This window comes from Myotis yumanensis, unplaced genomic scaffold (genome assembly GCF_028538775.1).
Source record: "Myotis yumanensis isolate MYYU_CA2020_CCGP unplaced genomic scaffold, mMyoYum1.0.hap1 SCAF_11, whole genome shotgun sequence".
NCBI lineage: Eukaryota > Metazoa > Chordata > Mammalia > Chiroptera > Vespertilionidae > Myotis > Myotis yumanensis.
In genome coordinates this window covers 11148141-11171304 of record NW_027223762.1, presented here as the reverse complement: position 1 = coordinate 11171304, position 23164 = coordinate 11148141, and the positions used below count along the sequence as shown (strand labels likewise).

The window sequence follows — 23164 nt, the reverse complement described above, 5'->3', positions numbered from 1 at the left end:
CTCTTGGGTTCTCCCAAGACAAAGGTGTAGATTTACATTTAGCATTGTTCCTTGCGATGGCTTTATGCAGCCACCTAGGGATTATGTGTCTTATCTTGGAAGGAGAGGGTGGAATAGTCAGTCAATTACGAAAAGTGCTTCTTGATCAGCTGTCAATCGGACCCACTGTGGCTCTATTTGCCCCTTCACCTTCCATCCAGGAAAAATAAAGTCCTCTGCTGATGATTATTTTATAATCATCAATTAATGGGAGGGAAGGATGGCCAATCCCCTCCCTCGTGTTTTGTGTGTTTTGTTTTGTTTTAAATTTCAAGTCCCAGTGATGCATTCCTCTCCACAGAGCACCACTTGGGGCAGGAGCAGCAGGATGGCATTCCCAGAGCATAAATATTTAAATATACGCTGCTTTTAAAATAGCACCATACGAGGCTACACCAGCACCATGCAGTGGCCTCAACTGTGCGTTGTCAGGGTTCCCCCTGGGGCCACCACTCAGCCAGCAAAGAGTACCCTGAGCCCCTCTTCTCCCTTTTACTTCCTTCAACCCTCTGCCCTCCTTCTCTCTCCACCTCTGACTCCTGTGTGTCAGAGCTGCCAGCCAGGGCTGTCTGCCATCATGGGCTCTGCTCAGTGGAGGAAGGTGGAAACTCTGGGTCCTGAAAAAGGCTGTTATCATGGCCGGGCCTCTGTTTGAAAATCATAAAAACGGACCAACTGCTCATATTGGGAAGATTAATCTCCTGATGGCATGTCTTTAGTACCTTATTATGCCAAATCTGTGTCTGTCTCTTCCTAGTCTTGGGTTACCTCAAGTCCTGTTTTTGTTGTTGTTTGGTTGGGTTTTTGTTTTTTTTTAATGGAAGGGAGGAGATGGGTTAATTGTGGGAAAATTATGGGATTTAAAAATATATATTTGGTATAAAAAGTTTCATCGGGGTCAAAACTCTATAAATTACTGTTCAAAGAATATTCTGGAAGGACTTCTAATGTCTATTTACTCTCTTCACAGTAAACTCTGAGTTAAGTTAATTAGCTCTATTTCCTTCTGAGCTCCCTTAAGAAATGGTGATTATTGAACTTCTTCAACGCTCCAGATTCTGAGCTCCATCCCCTTGGTGCTTCCAATTCCAAACAGAAATGCTTGAGTTCATAGTTCAAGTGCTACTTCAATTAGTAAATGTTCCAGTTCTGTATACTTTCCTAGCAACATTCTCATTGGCATCGGAGTTTCTATTTTTCTTAACATCTTTCGTTTTGATGTGTAAACTTTTCTTGGCCTTTAGCGTATTGTCGACACGGTGGATGATAATTGTTGTGATTATTCTTTTTTATGAAAAGGGAAAATGATTCTCTTGAGTGAAATCATATTTAGAAGTTGCATCAAAGCACAGCAATTAAAATACCAGATCTCCAAGAGGAGAAGCATGAAAAGCAACCTGTACAGTTTCACTAGAAGAAATGTGCTGAAGGAAATGCTAATTCTAGCTCAGCAAAGCCCATTTTGTTAAAATGCAAGTTCAAGAGAGTCGACTGAGACAATCGTGAGCATCGGACAGACCCTGTCTTCTTGGGAGACCAACCATTTAACTGAAGGCTGCCTTTATTCTGGCTGAACCAGCTCCAGGGCTCACACATCTTCCCCTCTGGCCTCCCTCCCTCCTGCCTGCAGGTCAGCATCACGGTGATCGAGGCTCGGCAGCTGGTGGGCCTGAACATGGACCCCGTGGTGTGCGTGGAGGTGGGCGACGACAAGAAGTACACGTCTATGAAGGAGTCCACCAACTGCCCCTACTACAATGAGGTCAGTGCCCGTGGCCCCAGGTCGGGAAAGGGCCTCCCAAATGCGGCAGGAGGCTGGGCCCTACCCCCACCTGGGCCCAAGAGGAGCATCTGGGAGTCAAGAGGCACAAAGGGCTACCAGCAGGGGTGACCTTGACCCACCCTGTTCCTACCACTAGAACACTGACCTGCAGTCTAGAGTCTGTGAACCCCAATCTAGATCCCAGCCTGACTCTGGTCTGGCCGGGGCCACCCTTTGAAAGGAGCACCCCCCAGGCACTCCCGTGCAGCCCTCAGCAGTGAGTGTCTCTGTGAATCTCACGCCCTAAGGCCTGGCCCCAGCCGTTTCCCAGGACAGAGCCCTGGGGCAGTGTCCCCATTCCAGGCCCTGCCCGTGGTGGCACTGGCGCCTTAATGAGCGCTTGCTGTGCGCCAGGCACTCTTCTGAATGCTTTAGGTGTGTCATCTCTTCTGACTCCCACAACGGCCAGAGGCTGTCACCATGAACCCCGTTTTACACCTGGGGCATTGAGGCTCCTGGAGAAAGAACTTGCCCAGGTGCTAAGCGCCAGGGTTGGGCTCTGCCTGCTCACCCTCCTGTGAGGCTGCCTTTGTGCTGCCTGCACCGCTGTGGGGCTCCTTCCAGAGCCCTGGCCTGGAGTCTTGGGGTGAGAGCGAGAGAGAAAGCCAGGTGCCCACTCCTGTTCTTTGCAGCCATTTGAGGCCACATCAAGGTCAAAGGACCTCAGAGACCTTCTAGTTCGATCTCCCCACCTTGCTGAGATTAGAGAGTACTGTGGATGGAAACAGGCCCAGCCTGTCCAGCCTCAGCCCAGCACTCTCTCTGCCACCTTGACTCTGGGCTCCAGGGGTGAACCCATCTTAATCATCTTTGGTCCCTGGCCCTCCCTTTGCTGGAGGGGGCATCTAGTCTGCTTTTCCCCGTGGCTCCAGAGGGGCGCCAGATTGGCCCAAATAAGGCATCTGTGCCCTGTGTCCCAGGGTCTGTCCTGAGGAGTGGGGGGGGCTGAGGGGCCTTCTGTAACTAGGGGGAGGGCATCTCTTGGGAACTGTGGGAGCACCAAGCCCTGCATCTTCCGTTAGAAAACCTGGGCACACTTCTGCCCTTCGTAGGGGCCCAGTCTAGGCTGGGGCCTGGCCAGAGTCTCCTGTGTGACCACAGACAGACCCTGTTCTCAGAACTGGTTTCCCGCAGGCCCACAAGGGCTAGAACGCCAGGAACCCCACCCCCCCATCCCAATGTTCTGGCTCAACGTCTCTGACACACCTTATGTCAGGACTCATCCCTGACTGGAAAAGCCTTCAGCCTAAATAACGGCTTACTTTCCCCTGACAGACATGGAGACAGGTTCCCTTGGCCTTCCACGGTTATTTGATAGGGGCAAAGCCGCATCACCTTGCACCAGCCCAATGCACCTCATGTTTCATTCAAATGGCTTCTTCCGTCCCAAGGAAACAGTTGCTCTCCCTACTCTGTGGTTCCCCAGCCAACTCCTACTCACCCTACAGGGCCCAGCTCAAATGCCCTTGCCACTGAGCAGCCTTCCCTGCACTCTCTGGGTCAGAGGTCAGTGCACCTCTCGCTGTGTGACAGTAATGTCCCTGAGTTGTGGTTGGTCCTTCTTGTCTCTGTCTCCCTGGTGGACTGGAGGCTCCCTCCCAGTCTCCTGCATCGTGTGGCCCAGCCAGAGCCTGGCATGTACCTGGAGGGGTTTGGGGACACTCTGCTGAGTGGATACTCACCCAACGGAAGAAACAAACACCTGCTGAGCACCCGCTGTGGACTGAGCCCGTGTCTGCCAACACGGTGACTGTAAAGTCAACAGTTTCTGCCCCAACGGGCCACCTCCCAGTTCCAGCCTCGAAACCACTTTCTAAACTCCATATTTATATCCACTAAGACTATGCATTTCACTCAAGCAGATCTTAACTTTGTTCTTGGTCACAGTTTTGTTCTTTTTCACAAACCCAAGTAGCTCTGATTTATTCGGTTTCTGTTTCCTTTCTCCAGCCCAGCTCTATGGTGGTTTGGGGCGGGTAACTTTTGGTGTAAGGGACTGTCCTGTGCATTGTAGGATGTTAAGCAGCATCACTGGCTTCAACCCAGTAGATGTCAATAGCGATCCCCTATCCAGTCGTAGCAACCAAAAATGTTTCGATATTGCCAAATGTCCCCTGGGAGTCTCAGCATGTGCTCCCCCCACCCCCCACCCCCCGCCACCCCCATTAAGAAGCACCACCCTAATCTATCTTCCCATGATTCCTCCCAACCACATTCCTCTTCGTGGAAAAATCTCCTCTTGGTCCCAGAGGTGTACTGCTTCTGGCTAATTCTTAGTTAAGGAGAACCTTCCTTTGGCTCCAGTAATCACAAGAGAGAGAGGTGAGAACCATCGACATGACTTAGAAAATATGCTCAGGAAGTGCAAGGAATGTGACCACAGACTGCTCTGAGAGTGCAAAAGTCTGGTTGTGCTCAGCTAGCTCGCTCTCCTGGGGCTGGCACAGCTCTCAGGCACCTGGCCGGCCTTGGACCGACTGCCTGGCTCTGGACCCGTCTTTGTGTGCAGGATGGCTCAGGACCTGCCCTCCCAGAACTACCTGACCAGGCCAAGACCCCTTCTCTGTGGATGCATCTGGTCCCAGCCACTGGCATCTTCCTTCTGCCTGAACCACCTCTCCCCTTTGCCCTGGATCTTTCTCTTGCTGCATCCCAACGAATCTGGCATTATGGCATTCACTCAACACCATCCACTCTGCCTTTACGTCCCTTTTGGCTCCACCTTTGCCTATAAGGTGTTCTACTCTCACATATTCTAACTACAGAAATCATGTATGCTCAATGACAGGAACTACACATCTGTCTGTCTGTCTATCTCCTATTGATCTATCCAACTATCCAGCCATCTAGCTATGCCTTTCCTCAAGCCCACATATCTCCTTAGTGACCACCTCTCCCCTCCCATTCACAGTCTGACCACGTGACTTGTCTCCACTTTCTCACCTCCCACTCACGCCTCAATCTCTGCCATCGTTTCTGTTCCATGACTTCACTGAAACTGCCCATCTTTAACTGCACCAAGGACCGGCTGTCCCTCAGTGCAACATCCACCCCCTCTCCCTGACTGGCCGTTTCCTCTCATCCACTTGCCGGTCCCTCCCCTGGGGCCCTCTGGGGCCCTCTCCTGCCAGCTCCTCCCTCCCCGCCTTTCTTGGCCTCACTGGCTCTGCCCATGGCTGAAATGCAGTGCCTCTTGGAGCCCTGCCCCGGGCCTGCTTCCCTCCGACACACTCCCCGGGCACCTCCCCCCCCCCCCCCCCCCCCGCCCCAAGGCGTCAGTTGCCATCTGCGTGTCTGGCTCCCCACCGTCTCTCCAGAGCTTCCGTCCCCCACCTGACACATTGCTGCCATGCTAGCAGCTGGTGCTTGTTGGGCACTGACCATGGGCACCCCTGCGTGACAGAGGTCGTCTCATTGAGACTTCAACACCACACACCTGCTCCCCCCGCCCCTGTGAATGATGTCCCTGGCAGGTCAACATGACAGCCCTGACTCATTCTCCCCACATCACAGAGGGATACACTGAGGCTCAGAAGAAGCAGCGATGGGTCCAACAGTCAAAGCTCGGTCTGTCCGTCTCCGCAGCCACACCTTCACCCACAGCCAAGAGCAGAGCCTCCTGAGATCTTCCCCCTAAATACATGGGCAACATTTCATCCTTCTGCCCACAAGTTCACGAAAGCGGGGTGCCTCCGCTCCTCCCCACACCCTCATTCCCTGCGCCTGCCCACCAAGGCCAGAGAGATGGGTGGGCACCGCCCCTGGGAGGGGCAGCTCCCAACTTGAGAGGACAGGCCACGCCCACAGCATTTGCCATTCCCAGCGGTTTAAGTGCCTTCGTACCCCCGATTCATCGGTTCCAAAGCTCCCGTTTTCCGTTTTAACATCTCCGAAATGGCCTGCATCTCCCATGGCCGAATGGCAATGCCTATGTAGCTCATATAACCGCGACGTATCGTACAGTCCCAACACGTCTCTAAGGAGGGGGTCATTGTCCTCCTTGTTCGGCTCAGGAAACTGAGGTCCAGAAAATGTTGCTCAAGGCCACACAGCTAGAAAGGGGCTAAACAGGGGCTAGAAACCCAGTCTCCCGGCCCCCAGCCCAGGGCTGCTCCATCGACTGCCCCCCTCCCTCCCCCTCCCACACTAGGTGGCACTGGCCCTGCCTAGGGGTTGGGGTATGGCCCTCATGTTGGGGCCCAGCCTCCCACCTGCCCCGGGTCAGGGAGGACCAGTGGCTGCCACTGCTGCTCACCTGAACTTGGGGGCTCAGGGGAAATGGCCGGGGTGCAGACAGGCACTGCCAGGAGGGAGGGGCCCAGCACTGCCCCCGGGTGTTAGCTGCTGCCCACCCGGTGACAGCCGGCCTGGGTCCTTCCCCCCTCCAGTACTTCGTCTTCGACTTCCACGTCTCTCCTGACGTCATGTTCGACAAGATCATCAAGATCTCGGTGAGTGGGGAGCAGCCCCTGGCAGGCAGGCCGTCGGCTCACACTGCACCTTCGTGCAAACTTGGAAAGGGCGCCCCTCGGGGAAAACCAGCCACAAAAAGGCAGCCCTGCACCCAGACACACAGCTGGGCAAGCGGGGCGCAGGCTGGGTTTGAGCCCCTCTCGCCCCATAGCTGGGTGGCAGCGGAGTGCACAACCTACTCACCTGTACTGGCAACCAGCCAAAACAGGCCAGGGCAGGGGGGCTGCTCTGAGCCTCGGCGAGCCCCCCACCCCCGTGCCGGGCCAAACGCTCTCCTGCTTCACCCAGAGGCGTGGGTCCCCAGAAAGACTGAGGTGGTGCCACCATCAGTCACCCCACCCCACCCCTGCCCCTCGAAAGCCTCAGCCCCGCCCAGCCTGACTGGTGGCTGGTGGTTCTGCCCGGAAGGTGATTCACTCCAAGAACCTGCTTCGCAGCGGCACCCTGGTGGGGTCCTTCAAAATGGACGTGGGGACCGTGTACTCCCAGCCCGGTGAGTAGCTGCGGCCGGGCCAGCATCGGTGCACACGGCTCGGGGAGCGTGGGCTCTCAGTGTCCCACCCCGGCGGTCCCTGGCTCATGTATACACACACCACACACATACGCACACATCAGTAAGCACAGCCACCCCGGCGGTCCCGGTGGGGCCGTGAGCACACACAGCCGTCAGGGATGCGGAGTGATGGGTGCTCCGCCTTATATGCACCAGTCTGCTGGCACCCTGGGGAGCCCCAGAGCTGCAGACTGCCCCTCTGCTGGGATGAGTGGCATCACCCCTTCTACAGTGGAGGGGCCTGGGGCTCTGGGAAGGGCCAGGGCTTTCCCAGTCTCCCAGCTGGTCTGGGGTGACACCGGGCTGTGTGACTCCTGGGCCCCCGCTGAGCTCCACTGTCCTCAAAGCCCACCACCTGGGCAGCTGGAACCATGGGCGTACAGCCTGGCACGGGGCTCCCCTAGCCCTGAAGGGAACCTGCCACTCACGGTGCAGTCACGACGCCATTCGGCCTTTTGACGGTGGCAGTACCATGTCAGCCAGGCTGTCACATTGGGCCCTCACAGAACAGGGAAGCAGGCACCAGCCGTCCTTCCCATTTCCAGGCGAGATCAAAGCAGCCAAGAGAAGTTAAGCGGCTTGAAGGTGCCACTCAACTATTACGTTGAACAAATTGGAGCTTTTTCATGGTTCAACCTAATAGACTCTTGGCTGGTACACGTCATGGCTGCGACTCAGACGGAGGGGGGGGGGGGCGGGGGGGGGAGGGACATGGGCCTTGTTAGGGACGGGTCTGAGCTGTGGTAGAAGGTGAAGGGAAGAGAGGGGAAGAGGGAAGTTCTGAGCCTTTCATGCAGCAAGGCCAGGGCTTCCCTCTGCTCGCAATCAGCTTTAAAGTGAAGCTTAAGCCCAGCTGGCGTGGCTCAGTGGTTGAGCATCGACCTATGACCCAGGAGATCACGGTTCAATTCCCAGTCAGGGCACATGCCCGGGTTGTGGGCTCGACCCCCAGTAGGGGGCGTGCAGGAGGCAGCCGATCAGTGACCCATCCTGGAATGGCCTCTTCCCCTGATACCTGTCCTTTCCTCCGCACTGTCCCAGGTCCTGGGGTTATTGGGGGTGACACTACCCTGTCTTTAGGAGGCTTTCCATCTGAAATTAGACAGACAATAAGTAGTTAATCACTTGTCCGTGTGATAGGAGTGTGCTTATGGAACGGCAAGAACAAAAGGGTCAGGTTTAGCAATTCCGAGGAAGTCGGGGAAGGCTGCATGGAAGAGAAGACACTTACGCAAAGGAAGTAGACGTTTAAACAGGGAGGAGAATGGTTGGGGCAGAGGGAGAGCAGGGATGAGGTCATCCCAAGCACAAAGGCCAGCAGCCACAACGGCATGAAGGTGTGAAATAGCGAGTGAACTATTCAGAGGGTCAGCAGCTTTGCCTCGCAGGAGCACAGGGATGGGGTGGGACGAGCAGAGTGAGTAGGAAGAGCTGTATCCGGAGGCCCCACAGGCCATGCTAAGGTCTGTGGTCTTACCCTGAGCACTGGGGAGCCCCCAGTGAGAGAGGGGAGCCTCTCTGGAGGCTCTGCTGGCAGCTGTGTGCAGGTGAGCACAGGGGTTGGGGTAGGAGGGCTGCAGGCGGAGGAACCCATTAGGAGGCGGTCACCCCACACACCTGGATACAAGCCCTTGCCCCAGCTGTCCCTGCTCAGGGACCTCTGTCCCCCTGGCCCAGGGGCACCCGATGGCTTCATCTAGGGGCCAAGAAGGCCCTCAGCTCTGCAGCTTTGCGGCCTGCCCTGAGGGCGGGTGCCCCTGGGAGGGGGCGCAGGTGCAGTCCCCGCTCCTCGCCACTGCAGAGCACCAGTTCCACCACAAATGGGCCATCCTGTCCGACCCTGACGACATCTCGGCTGGGCTAAAGGGCTACGTGAAGTGTGACGTCGCAGTGGTGGGCAAGGGGGACAACATCAAGACGCCCCACAAGGCCAACGAGACGGAGGAGGATGACATTGAGGGGTGAGGCTCCCATCTTCCCCCAGCCTGAGACTTGGCCTGGCCCGGCCATCCCCAAAGGGAGTCCCTTGGGTGGACTGGCTCAGAGTCGTACCTTCCATCCCCCGACCCCTGTTCTCACCCACCCCCACACAGCCCACCTCCTCCTGGAAGGACTCTGGCCAGGGCTGGGGCCACCTACACTGGCCTCGGCACCCACAGACTCCTTGTCACAGGAGAGGAGGGACTGGGCAGAGCAGGGGCTCATGGAGATTGTCCCAGGCCCCAGGGGTGCGTAGATGCTAGGGCAGGAGCTGGGGTGCCCGGCCTGGTGCCCTAGCTGTATGTGACGGCAGGAACTTGCTGCTCCCCGATGGCGTGCCCGCCGAACGCCAGTGGGCCCGCTTCTACGTGAAGATCTACCGAGCAGAGGGGCTGCCCCGTATGAACACCAGCCTCATGGCCAACGTGAAGAAGGCCTTCATTGGGGAGAACAAGGACCTGGTTGACCCCTATGTGCAAGTCTTCTTTGCTGGCCAGAAGGTACTGGGCTACAGAGTGCAGGGGCTGGGATTTGGGGTGACGGGCATCAATAGATGTGGGAGCCTAGGGCTGACATGAGGCCAAATCAGAAGCCAGGAGACTGGCTTGAGAAGGGAGGGGAGTGAGAGATGAGGGCGCGACAACTGAGAGGGGCAGGGGGCGGGGGGACTGGGAACTGTCTCAGCATGGACAGGCCTTAGGGAACCCTCCCCACCTCTGGGTCCTGGAGACCAAGAACTGAGGGGGAGCATCGAATGGAAGGAGAGTCTGAGAGGCTGGGGTGGGGAAGAGTGGAGGAGATAGGTACACACCATCTACATATACACACATGCACACATACACCACATATACGTACATACACAAATATGCATACACACCACACACATATGCACACATAAGTAAGCACATACACGCATGCTCACACACAAACCTTATTGCTCACTCCCTCGCACAGGGCAAGACCTCGGTGCAGAAGAACAGCTACGAGCCGCTGTGGAATGAGCAGGTCGTCTTCACGGACCTGTTCCCCCCGCTCTGCAAACGCATGAAGGTGCAGATCCGCGACTCGGACAAGGTCAACGACGTGGCCATCGGCACCCACTTCATTGACCTGCGCAAGATCTCCAACGACGGAGACAAAGGTCAGCAGTGGCAGACAGGGGGGGGCGGGTCCTGAAGGAAAGAGTAAATGAATGAGACCCCCCTTCAACCACCACCATCTTGCACCCCGGCCTGGAAGGTGCTGGGCACGGCGAGGGCGCTGCCCGCAGCTCCCACCTCAAGGGAGAGGTGGAAAGTCATGGCTAGGTCTGCAGAGCTGACTGGGCCTGCCGGAGCCCGGCTGCCTGGACTCAAACCCCAGCTCTGACAATGAGTCCCTGTGACCTGTGTACTATTCCCATCTGTAAAATGAAAATAACAATTATACATGTGTGTATATGCATGCATATCACATGTAGATGTGCCCTATTGCCATAGTACCTATCTATAGACTTGTGGGCACAGACCCCTCCTACGACCCAGGGGGCATGCTGGGTACCAGGGATACAGCGCGAGAGAAGCAGCCATTCCCGTCCTCACAGCACTCACTGGGCTTAGGGGATGGATGTGTTCCCAAATGCTCGCAACCGAAGGCATGGGGTCCTCAGCTCAGCAATCAGGAGGTGCAGTCTGGGAGCCCCCAGAAGAGGCCCCTCTAACGCTTGCGGGCCCTGAGGTGTAACACAGGCCACTCCTCCCTCTCCGGCTCACAGGCTTCCTGCCCACGCTGGGCCCGGCCTGGGTGAACATGTACGGCTCCACACGCAACTACACGCTGCTGGACGAGCACCAGGACCTGAACGAGGGCCTGGGTGAGGGCGTGTCCTTCCGTGCCCGCCTCATGCTGGGCCTGGCGGTGGAGATCCTGGACACCTCCAACCCCGAGCTCACCAGCTCCACGGAGGTGCAGGTGGAGCAGGCCACGCCTGTGTCGGAGGTGAGGCCCCAGGAGGCTGTGCTGTCCTCCCTCCAGGTCCCGCAGCTCAGCCCCTTTCCCGCCATGGCAGCCTGGGCCCGGGCTCTGCCTGGGTAAAAGGGATTGGGCCTTCGGTCCTCCAGGGTCTGGGTGGGATGTGCCCACCAGCAGCCAAAGGACCTGGAGGAGGAGGCCTGGCCCAGCCCAGCATCCCCGTGAAGCTTAATGATGGCTTCCCCCACCTTCCCCACAGAGCTGCACGGGGAAAATCGAAGAATTCTTTTTATTCGGAGCCTTTCTGGAAGCCTCAATGATCGACCGGAAAAACGGAGAAAAGCCAGTTACCTTTGAGGTCACCATAGGTGAGTGCTTGGCCTCCGAGGGGACTTCAGGCCCCGGGCTTCTGGGTGGTCACTGCTAACCCTGCACCACAGCCCTGGTGGGAGGGAAACCGTGACCACTTTCCTCCGTGTGTCTTCCAGCGTGCACACTGCACACAGCGCATGCCCGTGCGGCACACAGCGCATGCCCGTGGTGCACACAGCGCATGCCCGTGGGGCACACAGCGCATGCCCGTGGGGCACACAGAACATTCCCGTGGGGCACACAGAACATTCCCGTGGTGCACACAGCGCATGCCCGTGCGGCACACAGCGCATGCTCGTGGTGCACACAGCGCATGCCCGTGATGCACACAGCACATGCCCGTGGTGCACACAGAACATTCCCGTGGGGCACACAGCGCATGCCCGTGGGGCATACAACACAGCAAGTGCCTGTGGGGCACACATGCCCATGGGGTGGCCTGGGCCCCACCACAGTGCTAGGCTGTTTGGGACACAGGGAGAAAGAAGCCAGACCTGCAGAAGGAAGAGGCCCTTGTGAGGCTGGAGAGGGGAGAGTGGGGCTCAGGCCATGCCCTGGGCTGGACCTTGAGCTCAGGGGTCGTCAGAGCTCTTTGCGAGGGTTTGCGGGTGTGGAGGACATGGGGACCGGTTCTGGGGAGTGCTCTGTCACGTCTGAGTGGGCACAGACCCCCAGCACCGTCCCCATGCCCGGACTTTCCCTCTCCCCTCCCACAAACCCACGGCAGCACGGGGATTGGAGGGCCGGGTGGAGCCTTGTGGGGAAAGGACTCTCAGCCCTTGTGCGCCCCTCCTGCCTCCAGGCAACTACGGGAATGAGGTGGATGGCCTGTCCCGACCCCAGCGGCCTCGACCTCAGAAGGAGCCCGGGGATGAGGAGGAAGTGGATCTGATTCAGAACTCGAGTGACGATGAGACGGAGGAGGGTGGGGACCTGGCCTCAGTCTCCTCCACCCCACCCATGCGGCCCCAGATCACCGACAGGTGAGCCAGGTGGCCAAGGGAGTCCTGGGAGGGCCAGCCTGCTGCCTCCCACCCTCTCCAGGCCTAGCCCTCCCACCTCCATGGACCCCCAATCTTCCACCTCCCACCTCCTCCCGCCCCAGGAACTACTTCCACCTGCCCTACCTGGAGCACAAGCCCTGCATCTACATCAAGAGCTGGTGGCCAGACCAGCGCCGCCGCCTCTACAACGCCAACATCATGGACCACATAGCAGACAAGCTGGTCAGCGCCAGGACTGGGTGGGAAGGGGCGGGGATAGTGGGGCGGGGACTGCGGGGTGACCCAGCAGGACCTACGTTCCTGTCCCTGCCCTCAGGTCCCAGAAGGGGGCCAAGAGCCCAAGGGCTACTGGATTGGAGTCTGGGACTCCTGACCCGGCCAGTGTTGGGGTTCCCTGAAGGCAGCTGAGCAGCCCTCTGTCTCTGGCCCGCACCTTCCCCAGCTAGTCCTGAGTTCCACCCGGAGCCCACCAGGACCACGATTCAGAGCCCAAGTGGCAACTTCCTTGGGAACTGAAGGCCGCAGGCTCTGAGAGCAGAGCCTGGAAACTGGGTGGTTTCCTGATGCCGGTGGGACACTGGAGGTGGCGCTAGCGAGAGGTCCCAAGTCACTAGCCCTTCGTTTCCCCGAGGGGTGGGGAGCTGGGGGAGGGGCTGTGGCTCAGCGTGCACCCCTCCGCCTGGTTCTCAGGAGGAAGGCCTGAACGACGTGCAGGAGATGATCAAAACGGAGAAGTCCTACCCCGAGCGCCGACTGCGGGGCGTCCTGGAGGAGCTGAGCTGTGGCTGCCGGTGAGGGCACCGGGCCGTGGGGCGGGGGCTGGCAGTGGGGGGCTGGGAAGAGAAGGAGGTGTCTGCAGGCCTCCTGCTGGTGGGTGGGCTCTGCTAAGCCCTGCTCCCCTCACCCCCCAGCCGTTTCCTCTCCCTCGCTGACAAGGACCAGGGTCACATGTCCCGTACCAGGCTGGACAGGGAGCGCCTCAAATCGTGCCTGCGGGAGCTGGTGAGGACACGCTGGTCCCCAGTGCTGGACCACACGGGGGGCGGAGGGGGGTCTGGAGGTGAAAAGGGGAAACTGAGGTGGGAGGGCCTACGTCTGAGGCCACAGGCCCCAGGGCCAGCCCCTCCATCCTGCTTCACGGCCTGAGCCCCACTTCCCCCCACGCCCCTACAGGAGAGCATGGGGCAGCAGGCGAAGACCCTGCGGGCTCAGGTGAAGCGCCATACGGTGCGGGACAAGCTGAGGCTGTGCCAGAACTTCCTGCAGAAGCTGCGCTTCCTGGCAGACGAGGTGCGCCCCTGCCCTGGGCACAGAGGGGTGCTGGCCCCAAACCCCAGTGACCAGAGAGGGAGGGGCTGCACAGGAAGGGGCGGGGCTGGACCACCTAGGAGGCCTCTCCTCCTCTGACAGATGTTGGGGGACAGGGGTGAACAAGCCTTCCTCCTGCCTGTGCTCTTCCCGCCCCATCCCCATCGGTGGGAGGCGAAGAAAGACCAGCATCTGGGGTCCTTCCTCTGAGGCCCAGGCCTGGCCCTCTGGGGCCTGAGGCAAAGACCCTGGTGGTCAGGGAGGCTCGGGGAGCCCCAACCAAGCAGTGGCCCCTCACTCACGGGCTCCCCTCCCGCCCTCACCACAGCCCCAGCACAGCATCCCCGACGTCTTCATCTGGATGATGAGCAACAACAAACGCATCGCCTACGCCCGGGTGCCCTCCAAGGACCTGCTCTTCTCCATGGTGGAGGAGGAGCTGGGCAAGGACTGCGCCAAGGTCAAGACGCTCTTCCTCAAGGTGCCAGAGGGGAGCCAGACTGCGGGGTGGTGCGGGGTGGGGGGAGCCTGGGGCCCAGGGTTTGCGTCTGGCTTCTTCAAAGGGCCGGTCTCCCTGTGGGGGGAGCAGCCCTCCAGCAGGGGTCTGGCAGGCCCTCCAGTAGCAGGTGCTCAGAGAAGACAGAGCTGGAGAGAGACTAGGATTGGGGGGAGGACAGCAAGGTCCCCTCCTGCCCGTCCCTCTCGGTGCTGACCCCTTGCCCACCCTCAGCTGCCCGGCAAGCGGGGCTTCGGCTCGATGGGCTGGACTGTGCAGGCCAAGGTGGAGCTCTACCTGTGGCTGGGCCTCAGCAAGCAGCGCAAGGACTTCCTGTGCGGCCTGCCCTGCGGCTTCGAGGAGGTGAAGGCGGCCCAGGGCCTGGGCCTGCACTCCTTCCCACCCATCAGCCTGGTCTACACCAGTGAGTGGGGCTCCCGGGCTCCCAGCCCTCGTCCCGGGAGGGTGCTGGGGGGTAGGGGGCATCCCCGAGCCTCAGCCTGCCCTTCCCCACAGAGAAGCAGGTGTTCCAGCTCCGGGCGCACATGTACCAGGCCCGCAGCCTCTTCGCCGCGGACAGCAGCGGCCTCTCGGACCCTTTCGCCCGTGTCTTCTTCATCAACCAGAGTCAGTGCACAGAGGTGAGGGCCCGGGCGTTGAGAGAAGTGGGGGGCCTGTGAGCTTGTGGAACCTGGAGAAACACATCGGCCAGCACCCAGACCCTGAGAGGAAGCCTTGCAGATAACTGCGCACCCAGGCCACACTGGTGAAGGCCTCAGTGAGGTTCCATTCAACAAGAGAAAATATAGACAAAGGGGGTGGGAGCAGGCCTCACATTACTCTTCATTGTAAGTGCCCAGACGCGTCGGGGAGCATGACACTCCTGCCCGAGTCCCCTGGAAGCCACAGTGACTGGGGGTGGCTTCTGCTGGGGTAGCTGTCCATCCACCACCACGTATGACCTGTCTCCCCCTGCCCCCGGCCCCATGCTGCAGGTGCTGAATGAGACCCTGTGCCCCACCTGGGACCAGATGCTGGTGTTCGACAACCTGGAGCTGTACGGCGAGGCTCAGGAGTTGCGGGATGATCCCCCCATCATTGTCATTGAAATCTACGACCAGGACAGCATGGTATGGGCGGGCCCTTCTTCACTGCACTCCATGTGCATCGATGGCCACTCCCCGGACCCCTCAGCCACGTGCTTGCTGGGAGCATGGGAGTCTGGGCTGCTGACCAGCCTCCAGGTGGCTCCTGCCCTGTCACTGCAGCCTGACCCCTACCCACCACTGTGGGCTTCTGGGTCTCAGGGCGAAGATGGGTCAGGGTATCCGCACCTCCCAGCACAGGCAGACCGAGCTCAGGCCCAGTCTGCAGAACAGGCGTCAGCAGTCCTGCTGTCCCCAGCCTTCCCCCACCCCGAGGGGCCCTCGGCCCCCTGCCCACACCTACCAGTCAGTAACAGCCTCCCAGCCCTCCATGAGAGCTCTGGAGGGGGGGAGTGAAAGATCGGGGTGATCCCTCCAGAGCTGGGGAGCCACTTATGACAAGCACTCAGCTACTGGGGTCCCTGAGAGAGTCCTAGACTAGAAGCAGGAGGGCCTCGTTTCTAGGCCTGAGTCCCAACTGCCATTCACTGCCAGCAAGGCCGTGAGCAAGTCTGCGGTGAGACTGGGGGTCCCATTGGTGAAATGGGGTGATCACACCTGCCCTGACCTCCCGGGGCTGTGGCAAGCACAGAGTGAGACCCCAGGTGTGACGCTGCTCAGTGAACTCCAGCACCCAGCGGCCACCTTGGTTGTTTGTCACATCAGGGCAAATGCGACTTCATGGGCCGGACCTTCGCCAAGCCCGTGGTGAAGATGGCTGACGAGGCGTACTGCCCGCCCCGCTTCCCACCCCAGCTCGAGTACTACCAGATCTACCGCGGCAACGCCACGGCCGGAGACCTCCTGGCCGCCTTCGAGCTGCTGCAGGTGGGCCTCTGCTCCCCATCCTGCTCAGAGGCCGGTCCCACTGGAGCTGGGAGCGTGGTTCTTAGGGCCGGGGGTGTTGGGCCTCCCCTGTCTCCCCAGATCACATGGCAACTAACCCCTGGGAAGGGAGAGCCCACTCTCTGGGCTCTGCAGGGTGTGACCTGTGACCCCAATTCCCCAGATCGGGCCAGCAGGGAAGGCCGACCTGCCACCCATCAATGGCCCGGTGGACACGGATCGAGGTCCCATCATGCCCGTGCCCGTGGGCATCCGGCCCGTGCTCAGCAAATACCGAATCGAGGTGAGTGAGGGCTCCACTCACCCCCTCATCCCTCCTGTCCTTGCCCTGAACAGGCCCTGCTGTGCTAGCTCTTTCTTGCTTCCTCACTCTCTTACCCCATCGGGGTCATAAGCACATATGACATTGTTGACATCATATTCCAGGGGTCTCCCCAACCTCAGGCCACCTCATTTTTCAGACAAGGAGACAGGGACCAGGAGGGGAAGTGACTTGTCCAAGGTCACTCTTGGAGCCAGCAGCAGGCCCAGGCCCCCACCAGCCCAGGGTCTGGCCGGTCTGTTCTGAGCCGCCCGGCCATGTTCTGGGCCTCTCCCAGCCCTCCTCTCTGCCCGCCACACCCACTCCTATCAGCCATCCTGGCCCTGCCCCTCCTGACTCACTGCCCACGCCACGGCCCAGCTCCTCCTCAGGTGGCCCAGCCCACCCATAGCTGGCTCCCTTGACTGAGGGGACTCTCGTCTCCCCTGACCCCCACCAGGTGCTGTTCTGGGGCCTGCGGGACCTGAAGCGGGTGAACCTGGCCCAGGTGGACCGGCCGAGGGTGGATATCGAGTGTGCGGGGAAGGGGGTACAGTCATCCATGATCCACAATTACAAGAAGAACCCCAACTTCAGCACCCTGGTCAAGTGGTTTGAAGTGGTGGGTGCAGGCCTGGGCACAGCCTGGCAGAGCTGGGTGTGGCTGGTGTGGCTGGGCAAGGCCAGGAGCCTCTGCCCCCTTCTCTGAGCTCAGGCTCCATTGGCCAACACCCCAGGACCTCCCGGAGAATGAGCTACTGCACCCGCCCTTGAACATCCGCGTGGTGGACTGCCGGGCCTTCGGCCGCTACACCCTGGTGGGCTCCCACGCCGTTAGCTCCCTTCGGCGCTTCATCTACCGGCCCCCGGACCATTCAGCCCCCAACTGGAACAGCACTGGTATGCCCACACCCCAAAACCCAGGCCTGTCTCCACTTAGTCCATGGGAGGGAGGCTCCAGCTCACGGTCCAGTCCACGCAATCACCAGTTCACTCTTCCACTGCATCCCCAAGTGGGTATAGAGGAGGCCAGTGGGGAGGTCCTATCCTGAGGGCCAGAGCTGCCCAGACCTGCCCCTCATTTTAGGGCCAGAAAGAGCCAGAGCTGGAGATGTCCTTAGAGGGCCTGAGGGCAGATGGCTTCCCAGGCTGGTTCTGGGAGAAGACCCAGGCCTCCTTCACAGCCTCCCTCCCAGCCCAGCCTCCCTCCCAGCCCAGCCTCCCTCCCAGCCCAGCCTCCCACCCAGCCAGCCTCCACTATTTCTCTCACCCGCAGCCCTCCCTTCCCTCAGGCTCACCTTCTCCCTCTCCTTATGCCCATCAGTTATCTCTCAACTGCCCCGCCCTCCTCTCTTCTCGAAAATCAGCTTTAGGCCTCTGGTCCTTCTGCTCACGCCTGACCTTCACTGTTACTCCTGCTCTTCCCTGTCTGTCTGCCTGTCCATCTCTGTCCAGTAAGACTCCTCCGGGGCTGCCGTGTGCTGTGCAATGGGGGCCCCTCCTCTCACCCCGCAGGGGAGATCGTGGTGAACATGGAGCCAGAGGTGCCCGTCAAGAAGCTGGAGACCATGGTGAAGCTGGACGCGGTAAGGCGCACGGGGTCAGTGCCACACGCCCGGGCGCAGGCAGCTGCATGTGACCCTCCCTGTGAGCCAGGCCGCCGCCGTCCGCGTGTCCAGGGCTAACACTGACTGTGTGTGCATAAAGCTCCATCCTAGACTCTGGGTGTGTGCGCGTGCGTGTGAGCATGAGTGTGTGGTGTGCATGTATGAGAGACACAACGAGCAGTAACCATTGGAGGTAATAGCCTGCAGTTATTTTCACTCCAACTAACAACACCGTAAGCCATGGATTCCCTGTGGGGGCACCAGTGGTTTTTCCCAAGGGTTCCTGGTTCTCCATTCCAGCCATTCATAGACAACTCTCCCCAGACCTTGGTTGTGGAAGGATCTCCAGCTGGAAGCTCCTTGTTCCTCCTGGTCCTACGACTCAGGCCATTTGTCTGCCAGAGGGAGACCTGCCCCCTGGGGTTTGGATGTGGAGTCGGCAGGGGCCGGGGAGGGCAGGATGGAGGCCAGCCTGGAGCAGGCCATCCTGCGTCCAGACAGTGCTGAGGGCCTGGAAGTGGGCCTCCTCTCCACCACTTTCTCCAAATCTCATTTCCAACCTGGCCTGCTTCACACAACCTGGGCTGTCTCCTGGCTTCTGAGATCTGAGTTTGCTCGACTCCTCATCAGGCCCACCTTCTCTTGGCTCATGATTCTTGGCCCAGAGGGTCCTGGCCAGTGGCTGAGTGAGCCGTGGGCATGACTCTTGGGAGAGGGGAGCAGACGAGGTCCAGTGCCTGGCCCACAGCCCTGGGGTGGCACAGCCAGGCTCTGGGGCTACGCCTGGAGATCCCCATCTCCTCAACTCCCAGCCTCCCGAGTCCTCCTGGGGGTCTGCTGGGAAGCCCCTAGTTTCAGGCTGTCAGCAAACAAGACAGAGGATGGTACCTTAGCGTCCCCCTCATCCCACAGGCCCTGGGCTCTGGTGGGGTGTCTCACCAGGGTCCCCTTTGGCTATGCAATTGTGTGTGTGCATATCCACTTAATTTTTAAGGCCTTGACCTGATGAGGGGGGAACAATGGAGTTGAAGTTGATTCCATCTAGCCAACGTCACTGAACTCCTGCATGCGGCCAGCCCCCCTCCCGACCCTGACCTCGCACTGAAATCATCTGGGGAGTCCACAGCTGTCTCGAGGTTGAGAACCACCAGCCTGTAGGTCTGGGGGAACCTCTGCAAAGCAGGCCTTTTGCAGGCTCAGCAGCGGTGTGCCTGCAGTGCAGAGCTGATCCTAAGGGCACAGGGACTCCAGCGTCCCTGCATGAGCTCCCTCTCCTCATGCTCCCTGGCTGGGCAGCTGCCTCCACTCCAGGCCCCGGGGCGCTAATTCTGTCCCCGTGTCTTTGGTTCCCTTTTGCAGACTTCTGATGCCGTCATCAAGGTGGATGTGGTGAGTGAGGGGACCATGGAGGGGGAGGTTCTGGGGAAAGAGGACCCTGCACTGGGCCTAGCATCAGGCACTGAGCTACCCCCAGCCCCTGTGTGCTCACACCTGCACACCCTCCAAAGAGGCCGAGGGAGAGAGCTGCTTGGGCAGCGGGGCCCCTGAGTGCCACTCCTGCTTTGGCCAGTGGCTCGTGTTGGCAGGTCATGACCTCTCCAGTCATGGTATCCTCCTCCACAAAACAAAGCCCTGCTCCTCTGATATTGGTGGCCCCACGGAGCCTCGGGGAGCCCGGGGCTTTCCGGGAGCAGTGGTCAGAACAGATGGGGGACCCCTGGTTGTTCAGGGCATGGCCAGGGCGCAGGGATGCATGCAGGACTCCGGACCTGGCCTATCCACCAGGCTGACGAGGAGAAGGAGAAGAAGAAAAAGAAGAAGAAGGGCAGCTCAGACGAGCCAGAGGAGGAGGAGCCGGATGAGAGCATGCTGGACTGGTGGTCCAAGTACTTCGCCTCCATCGACACCATGAAGGAGGTGAGGCCTGGGCCTGGGCTAGGGGCTAAGGGGGAATTGGGGAGGTGACCCCAACCCCACATCAGGCCCTCCTGCCCAACTTCTTTCCTGCTCCCACCAGAGCTGGCTCCTCCACCCCATTCGCCTGAGCTTGGAACAGCCTTGAAGTTCTAGCTCAGCACTCACCTTCCCTGGCTTGCCTTTCTCTCATCCTCATCCATTTATTTCACAAACGTCTCTGGAATGTATATGGGTCAGACACCAACCCAGATGCTGTGGGAGCCAAAAGATAAGACGCCACCCCTGCCCCGAGGAGCCCTCTGCTTGCCGGGCAAAATGGACATGTGAACAGACACAGTGCAGTGTGGTGACTAAAGCAAGTCAGTGGCTGCAGGGGTCCGGGGAGGCTTCCCAGAGGAGGTGACGTGTGAGGAAGAGGAGACGTGCTCAGGGGTCAAACAGAAACAGCTTCTCAGCAGCACTCGCCCACCTTCACACTGTTTTGACTCAACTCTGTCACCGGGGCGACGGCACGCTCTTCCCCTGTTGTGTGCACATGGGTTCCGTCTGCTGAGCCAGGCGGCAAGTTCCAGAAAGCGCCTCCCTCCTCTTCTTCCGTTGTTTCGTCTCCGCGCTGTCTTCCTAGCTCAGGGCGCTCCTGACTGGCTGGCTGACTAGGCGGGACGTGTGCCTGCAGTCGTGTTTCCTCAGCGGCGCTGGTCCAGCCACACTCCCTCCCCAGGCGCCTGCTGTGGCCCCCGCTGTGTGTGATGCTCACATCCCCATTAGTCAGAGCGCGGGCTAAGCTGCAGGGAGCTAGATCCGTGTGAAGGAGGAAAGGCTGGCACGGTGACGCGGCCGTGTCAAGGACCAAGATCCTACCACCTGCTTTCTGCATGTGTACAGTTAGAGGGGGCTTGCCCTCCTGTCCTAATAGCCGTGCTCAGGAGAGGGTAAAGGGGGGAAGAGGAGTCATACTCCTTTCCTTTAAGGGCTCAACTCAGAAATTGCACGTATGGGCCAGAGTCTAGGCCAGTGGTTCTCAACCTTCGTAATGCCACGACCCTTAATACAGTTCCTCATGTTGTGGTGACCCCAACCATAAAATTATTTTCGTTGCTACTTCATAACTGTAATTTTGCTACTGTAAACAATATGTAATTATATATGTGTTTTCCGATGGTCTTAGGCGACCCCTGTGAAAGGGCCGTTCAACCCCCAAAGGGGTCGCGACCCACAGGTTGAGAACCGCTGGTCTAGTCCCATGGCCACACAGCTACCAGGGAGGCTAAGTTGGCTGTGTGCCGAGAAAAACTCGTCAAGAACAGGAAAGCACATAATTGGGGGACACAGCAGGATCTCCTCCCACCGTCACCTCCTGGATCCGGGGCGGCCAGGCTGCAGCTCCAGGGGCTGCCTGTGGTCTCCTTGTCTGAACGCACAGGCTGCCACCATGTGACGGTGGGCTTTGGTTGAAACCTAGTGGTTGCATCTCCAGTGGGTGGGGTGAACTGAGTGAGGGAAATAAAGCGTACTTTCTCGCTCGGTTATACTTTCTACATTGTAATAACATAACAGGCAACATTAAAGGACACTATCTTCTTAATGAGGCACAATTTAAAGAATCATAAACCCCTAAGTACAGTTGGTCATAGTGTCCACATCATATATTGGTTTAATCCACGTAAGCAGAGCACGCGATGGGTTTGTAACCCAGTAGGAAGGAGTTTCTGTGTCTAGTGCACTTAAGACTGGTCTGAGACGGCAGTGGGGGGGTCAGCAGACCCTCCCCAAGAAGCCCACCTTTCCTCCTCCTCACCTCATCTTTTGGCAGCAACTTCGACAGCAAGATGCCTCAGGAATGGACTCGGAGGAGAAAGAGGAGATGGACAACATTGAGGGTGAGCCCTGGAACCCTAGATCTCTGCCTCCCTCCCCCCCTCGAGCGCCCCCAGATGGCTGGCTCCCCTGCCCACTGCACCTCTTTCTCCCGCCCACGGGCCCACACGGTTGCAGCGGCCAAGGGCAGCTGTCATCAGGCATCCCTGGGCACTGGCAAGCAGGCCTGAGCTGATCCAGAGTGGCTTTCACTCTGACTGGTTCAGCAACCACAGTGATGGACAGAATTTAGAGCCACAGAACCTACGAGCTGGAAGGGACCTCAGAGCTCCTCTTTCCCAGCATTTTCCAGACTTTTCCATGGAACAGTGTTAATGGACATTCCGGAGGGAAAAGAGAGTTCTGTGGTTCAATGTGAAAAGTAAGTCTTTTGGTGCAGGACTTCTCAGTGCCTTTAATGTACAAACATTACCATAAATCTCTAAAAGGAAGATATGAAATATTTCCCTAACACATTTGACCATGCTGCCCTTCTTTCAAAAGCCTTACAAGAACACCTACACCTGGTGTTCCACTGAATGCCTTTTGGGAAATGCTGATGTGCAACAACCCTCATAATGTTACAGCCGAGCAGACTGAGTCCCAGAGAGGAAAGCGAGCACCCCCCATGCCCTGCTCTGTCAAAGGGCATGACAACAGTCTTTGTACACACTCCCTATGTGACCTTACTGGCACCCACGTGAGACGGGCATGCCAGGGTGTACTGTCTACATTTCACAGATGAGTACACGGAGACCGGGCAAGTGAAATTACTCAGTAAATTAGTAGCGAGCTGGATCTCCACCCAGGCCTTCCTGCTCCATCGTTTCTGCCCCGAACTGAGCAGGCCTCCTTCTCTGTTTCCGGCCAGGCCTGAAGGGGCCGATGAAGGGCAAGGAGAAGGCAAAGGCTGCCAAGGAGGAGAAGAAGAAGAGAACCCAGAGCCCCGGGCCCGGCCAGGGGCCTGAGGCCCCCGAGAAGAAGAAATCCAAGATTGACGAGCTCAAGGTGAGGGTGTGGGGCAGACCCTGCCAGGGGTGCGGGGTCACCCCTGAGGGCAGGAGGTGGCAGATGGGACAAGAGGGAGGCAGGTGGACAGGCCTCATCCCCCTGACGGCTCGGCCTGGCTCAGGTGTACCCCAAGGAGCTGGAGGCAGAGTTCGACCACTTCGAGGACTGGCTGCACACCTTCAACCTGCTTCGAGGCAAGACGTGCGATGACGAAGATGGCTCCACCGAGGAGGAGCGCATCGTCGGCCGGTTCAAGGTCAGGCGAGGAGCCCCAGGCCCTGAACCCTGAGCCCCCGGCCACCCTCCCACCACACCAGCCTGAGCTCAAGGCTGACAGTCACGTGGAACTGTCAGCGGCACTGGTTGATAAAATATGAAAAGACTTCTGTGCTAACTGATAAAGAGCATCTGCCCCAAGGGCCTCCCCAAGTTGGTTACTTTATCCCCTTCCCTGCCACTGCCCTGGCCACTTCCTCCAGACCC

General features: G+C 58.9%; 1 protein-coding gene across 5 annotated transcripts in view; it reads left to right on the top strand.

Moving 5' to 3' along the window:
• Positions 1-23164, top strand: part of OTOF (otoferlin) — a 71929-nt gene that overhangs the window by 40147 nt on the left and 8618 nt on the right. For 3 of the 5 annotated variants that reach the window (XM_070428849.1, XM_070428851.1, XM_070428850.1), the window contains 27 exons: positions 1670-1801; positions 6250-6312; positions 6743-6827; positions 8689-8848; positions 9181-9367; positions 9822-10008; positions 10621-10844; positions 11077-11185; positions 11992-12172; positions 12295-12415; positions 12884-12984; positions 13105-13195; positions 13367-13483; positions 13830-13982; positions 14232-14421; positions 14514-14638; positions 14993-15127; positions 15809-15970; positions 16152-16271; positions 16750-16911; positions 17027-17189; positions 17805-17875; positions 19256-19285; positions 19682-19813; positions 21627-21693; positions 22542-22678; positions 22803-22937. In XM_070428849.1, the coding sequence (XP_070284950.1) occupies positions 1670-1801; positions 6250-6312; positions 6743-6827; positions 8689-8848; positions 9181-9367; positions 9822-10008; positions 10621-10844; positions 11077-11185; positions 11992-12172; positions 12295-12415; positions 12884-12984; positions 13105-13195; positions 13367-13483; positions 13830-13982; positions 14232-14421; positions 14514-14638; positions 14993-15127; positions 15809-15970; positions 16152-16271; positions 16750-16911; positions 17027-17189; positions 17805-17875; positions 19256-19285; positions 19682-19813; positions 21627-21693; positions 22542-22678; positions 22803-22937 (3540 nt within the window). Of the gene's footprint in view, positions 1-1669; positions 1802-6249; positions 6313-6742; positions 6828-8688; positions 8849-9180; positions 9368-9821; positions 10009-10620; positions 10845-11076; positions 11186-11991; positions 12173-12294; positions 12416-12883; positions 12985-13104; positions 13196-13366; positions 13484-13829; positions 13983-14231; positions 14422-14513; positions 14639-14992; positions 15128-15808; positions 15971-16151; positions 16272-16749; positions 16912-17026; positions 17190-17744; positions 17876-19255; positions 19286-19681; positions 19814-21626; positions 21694-22541; positions 22679-22802; positions 22938-23164 lie in introns of all 5 variants that reach the window. The other 2 variants (XM_070428848.1, XM_070428847.1) reach the window with 1 other exon arrangement.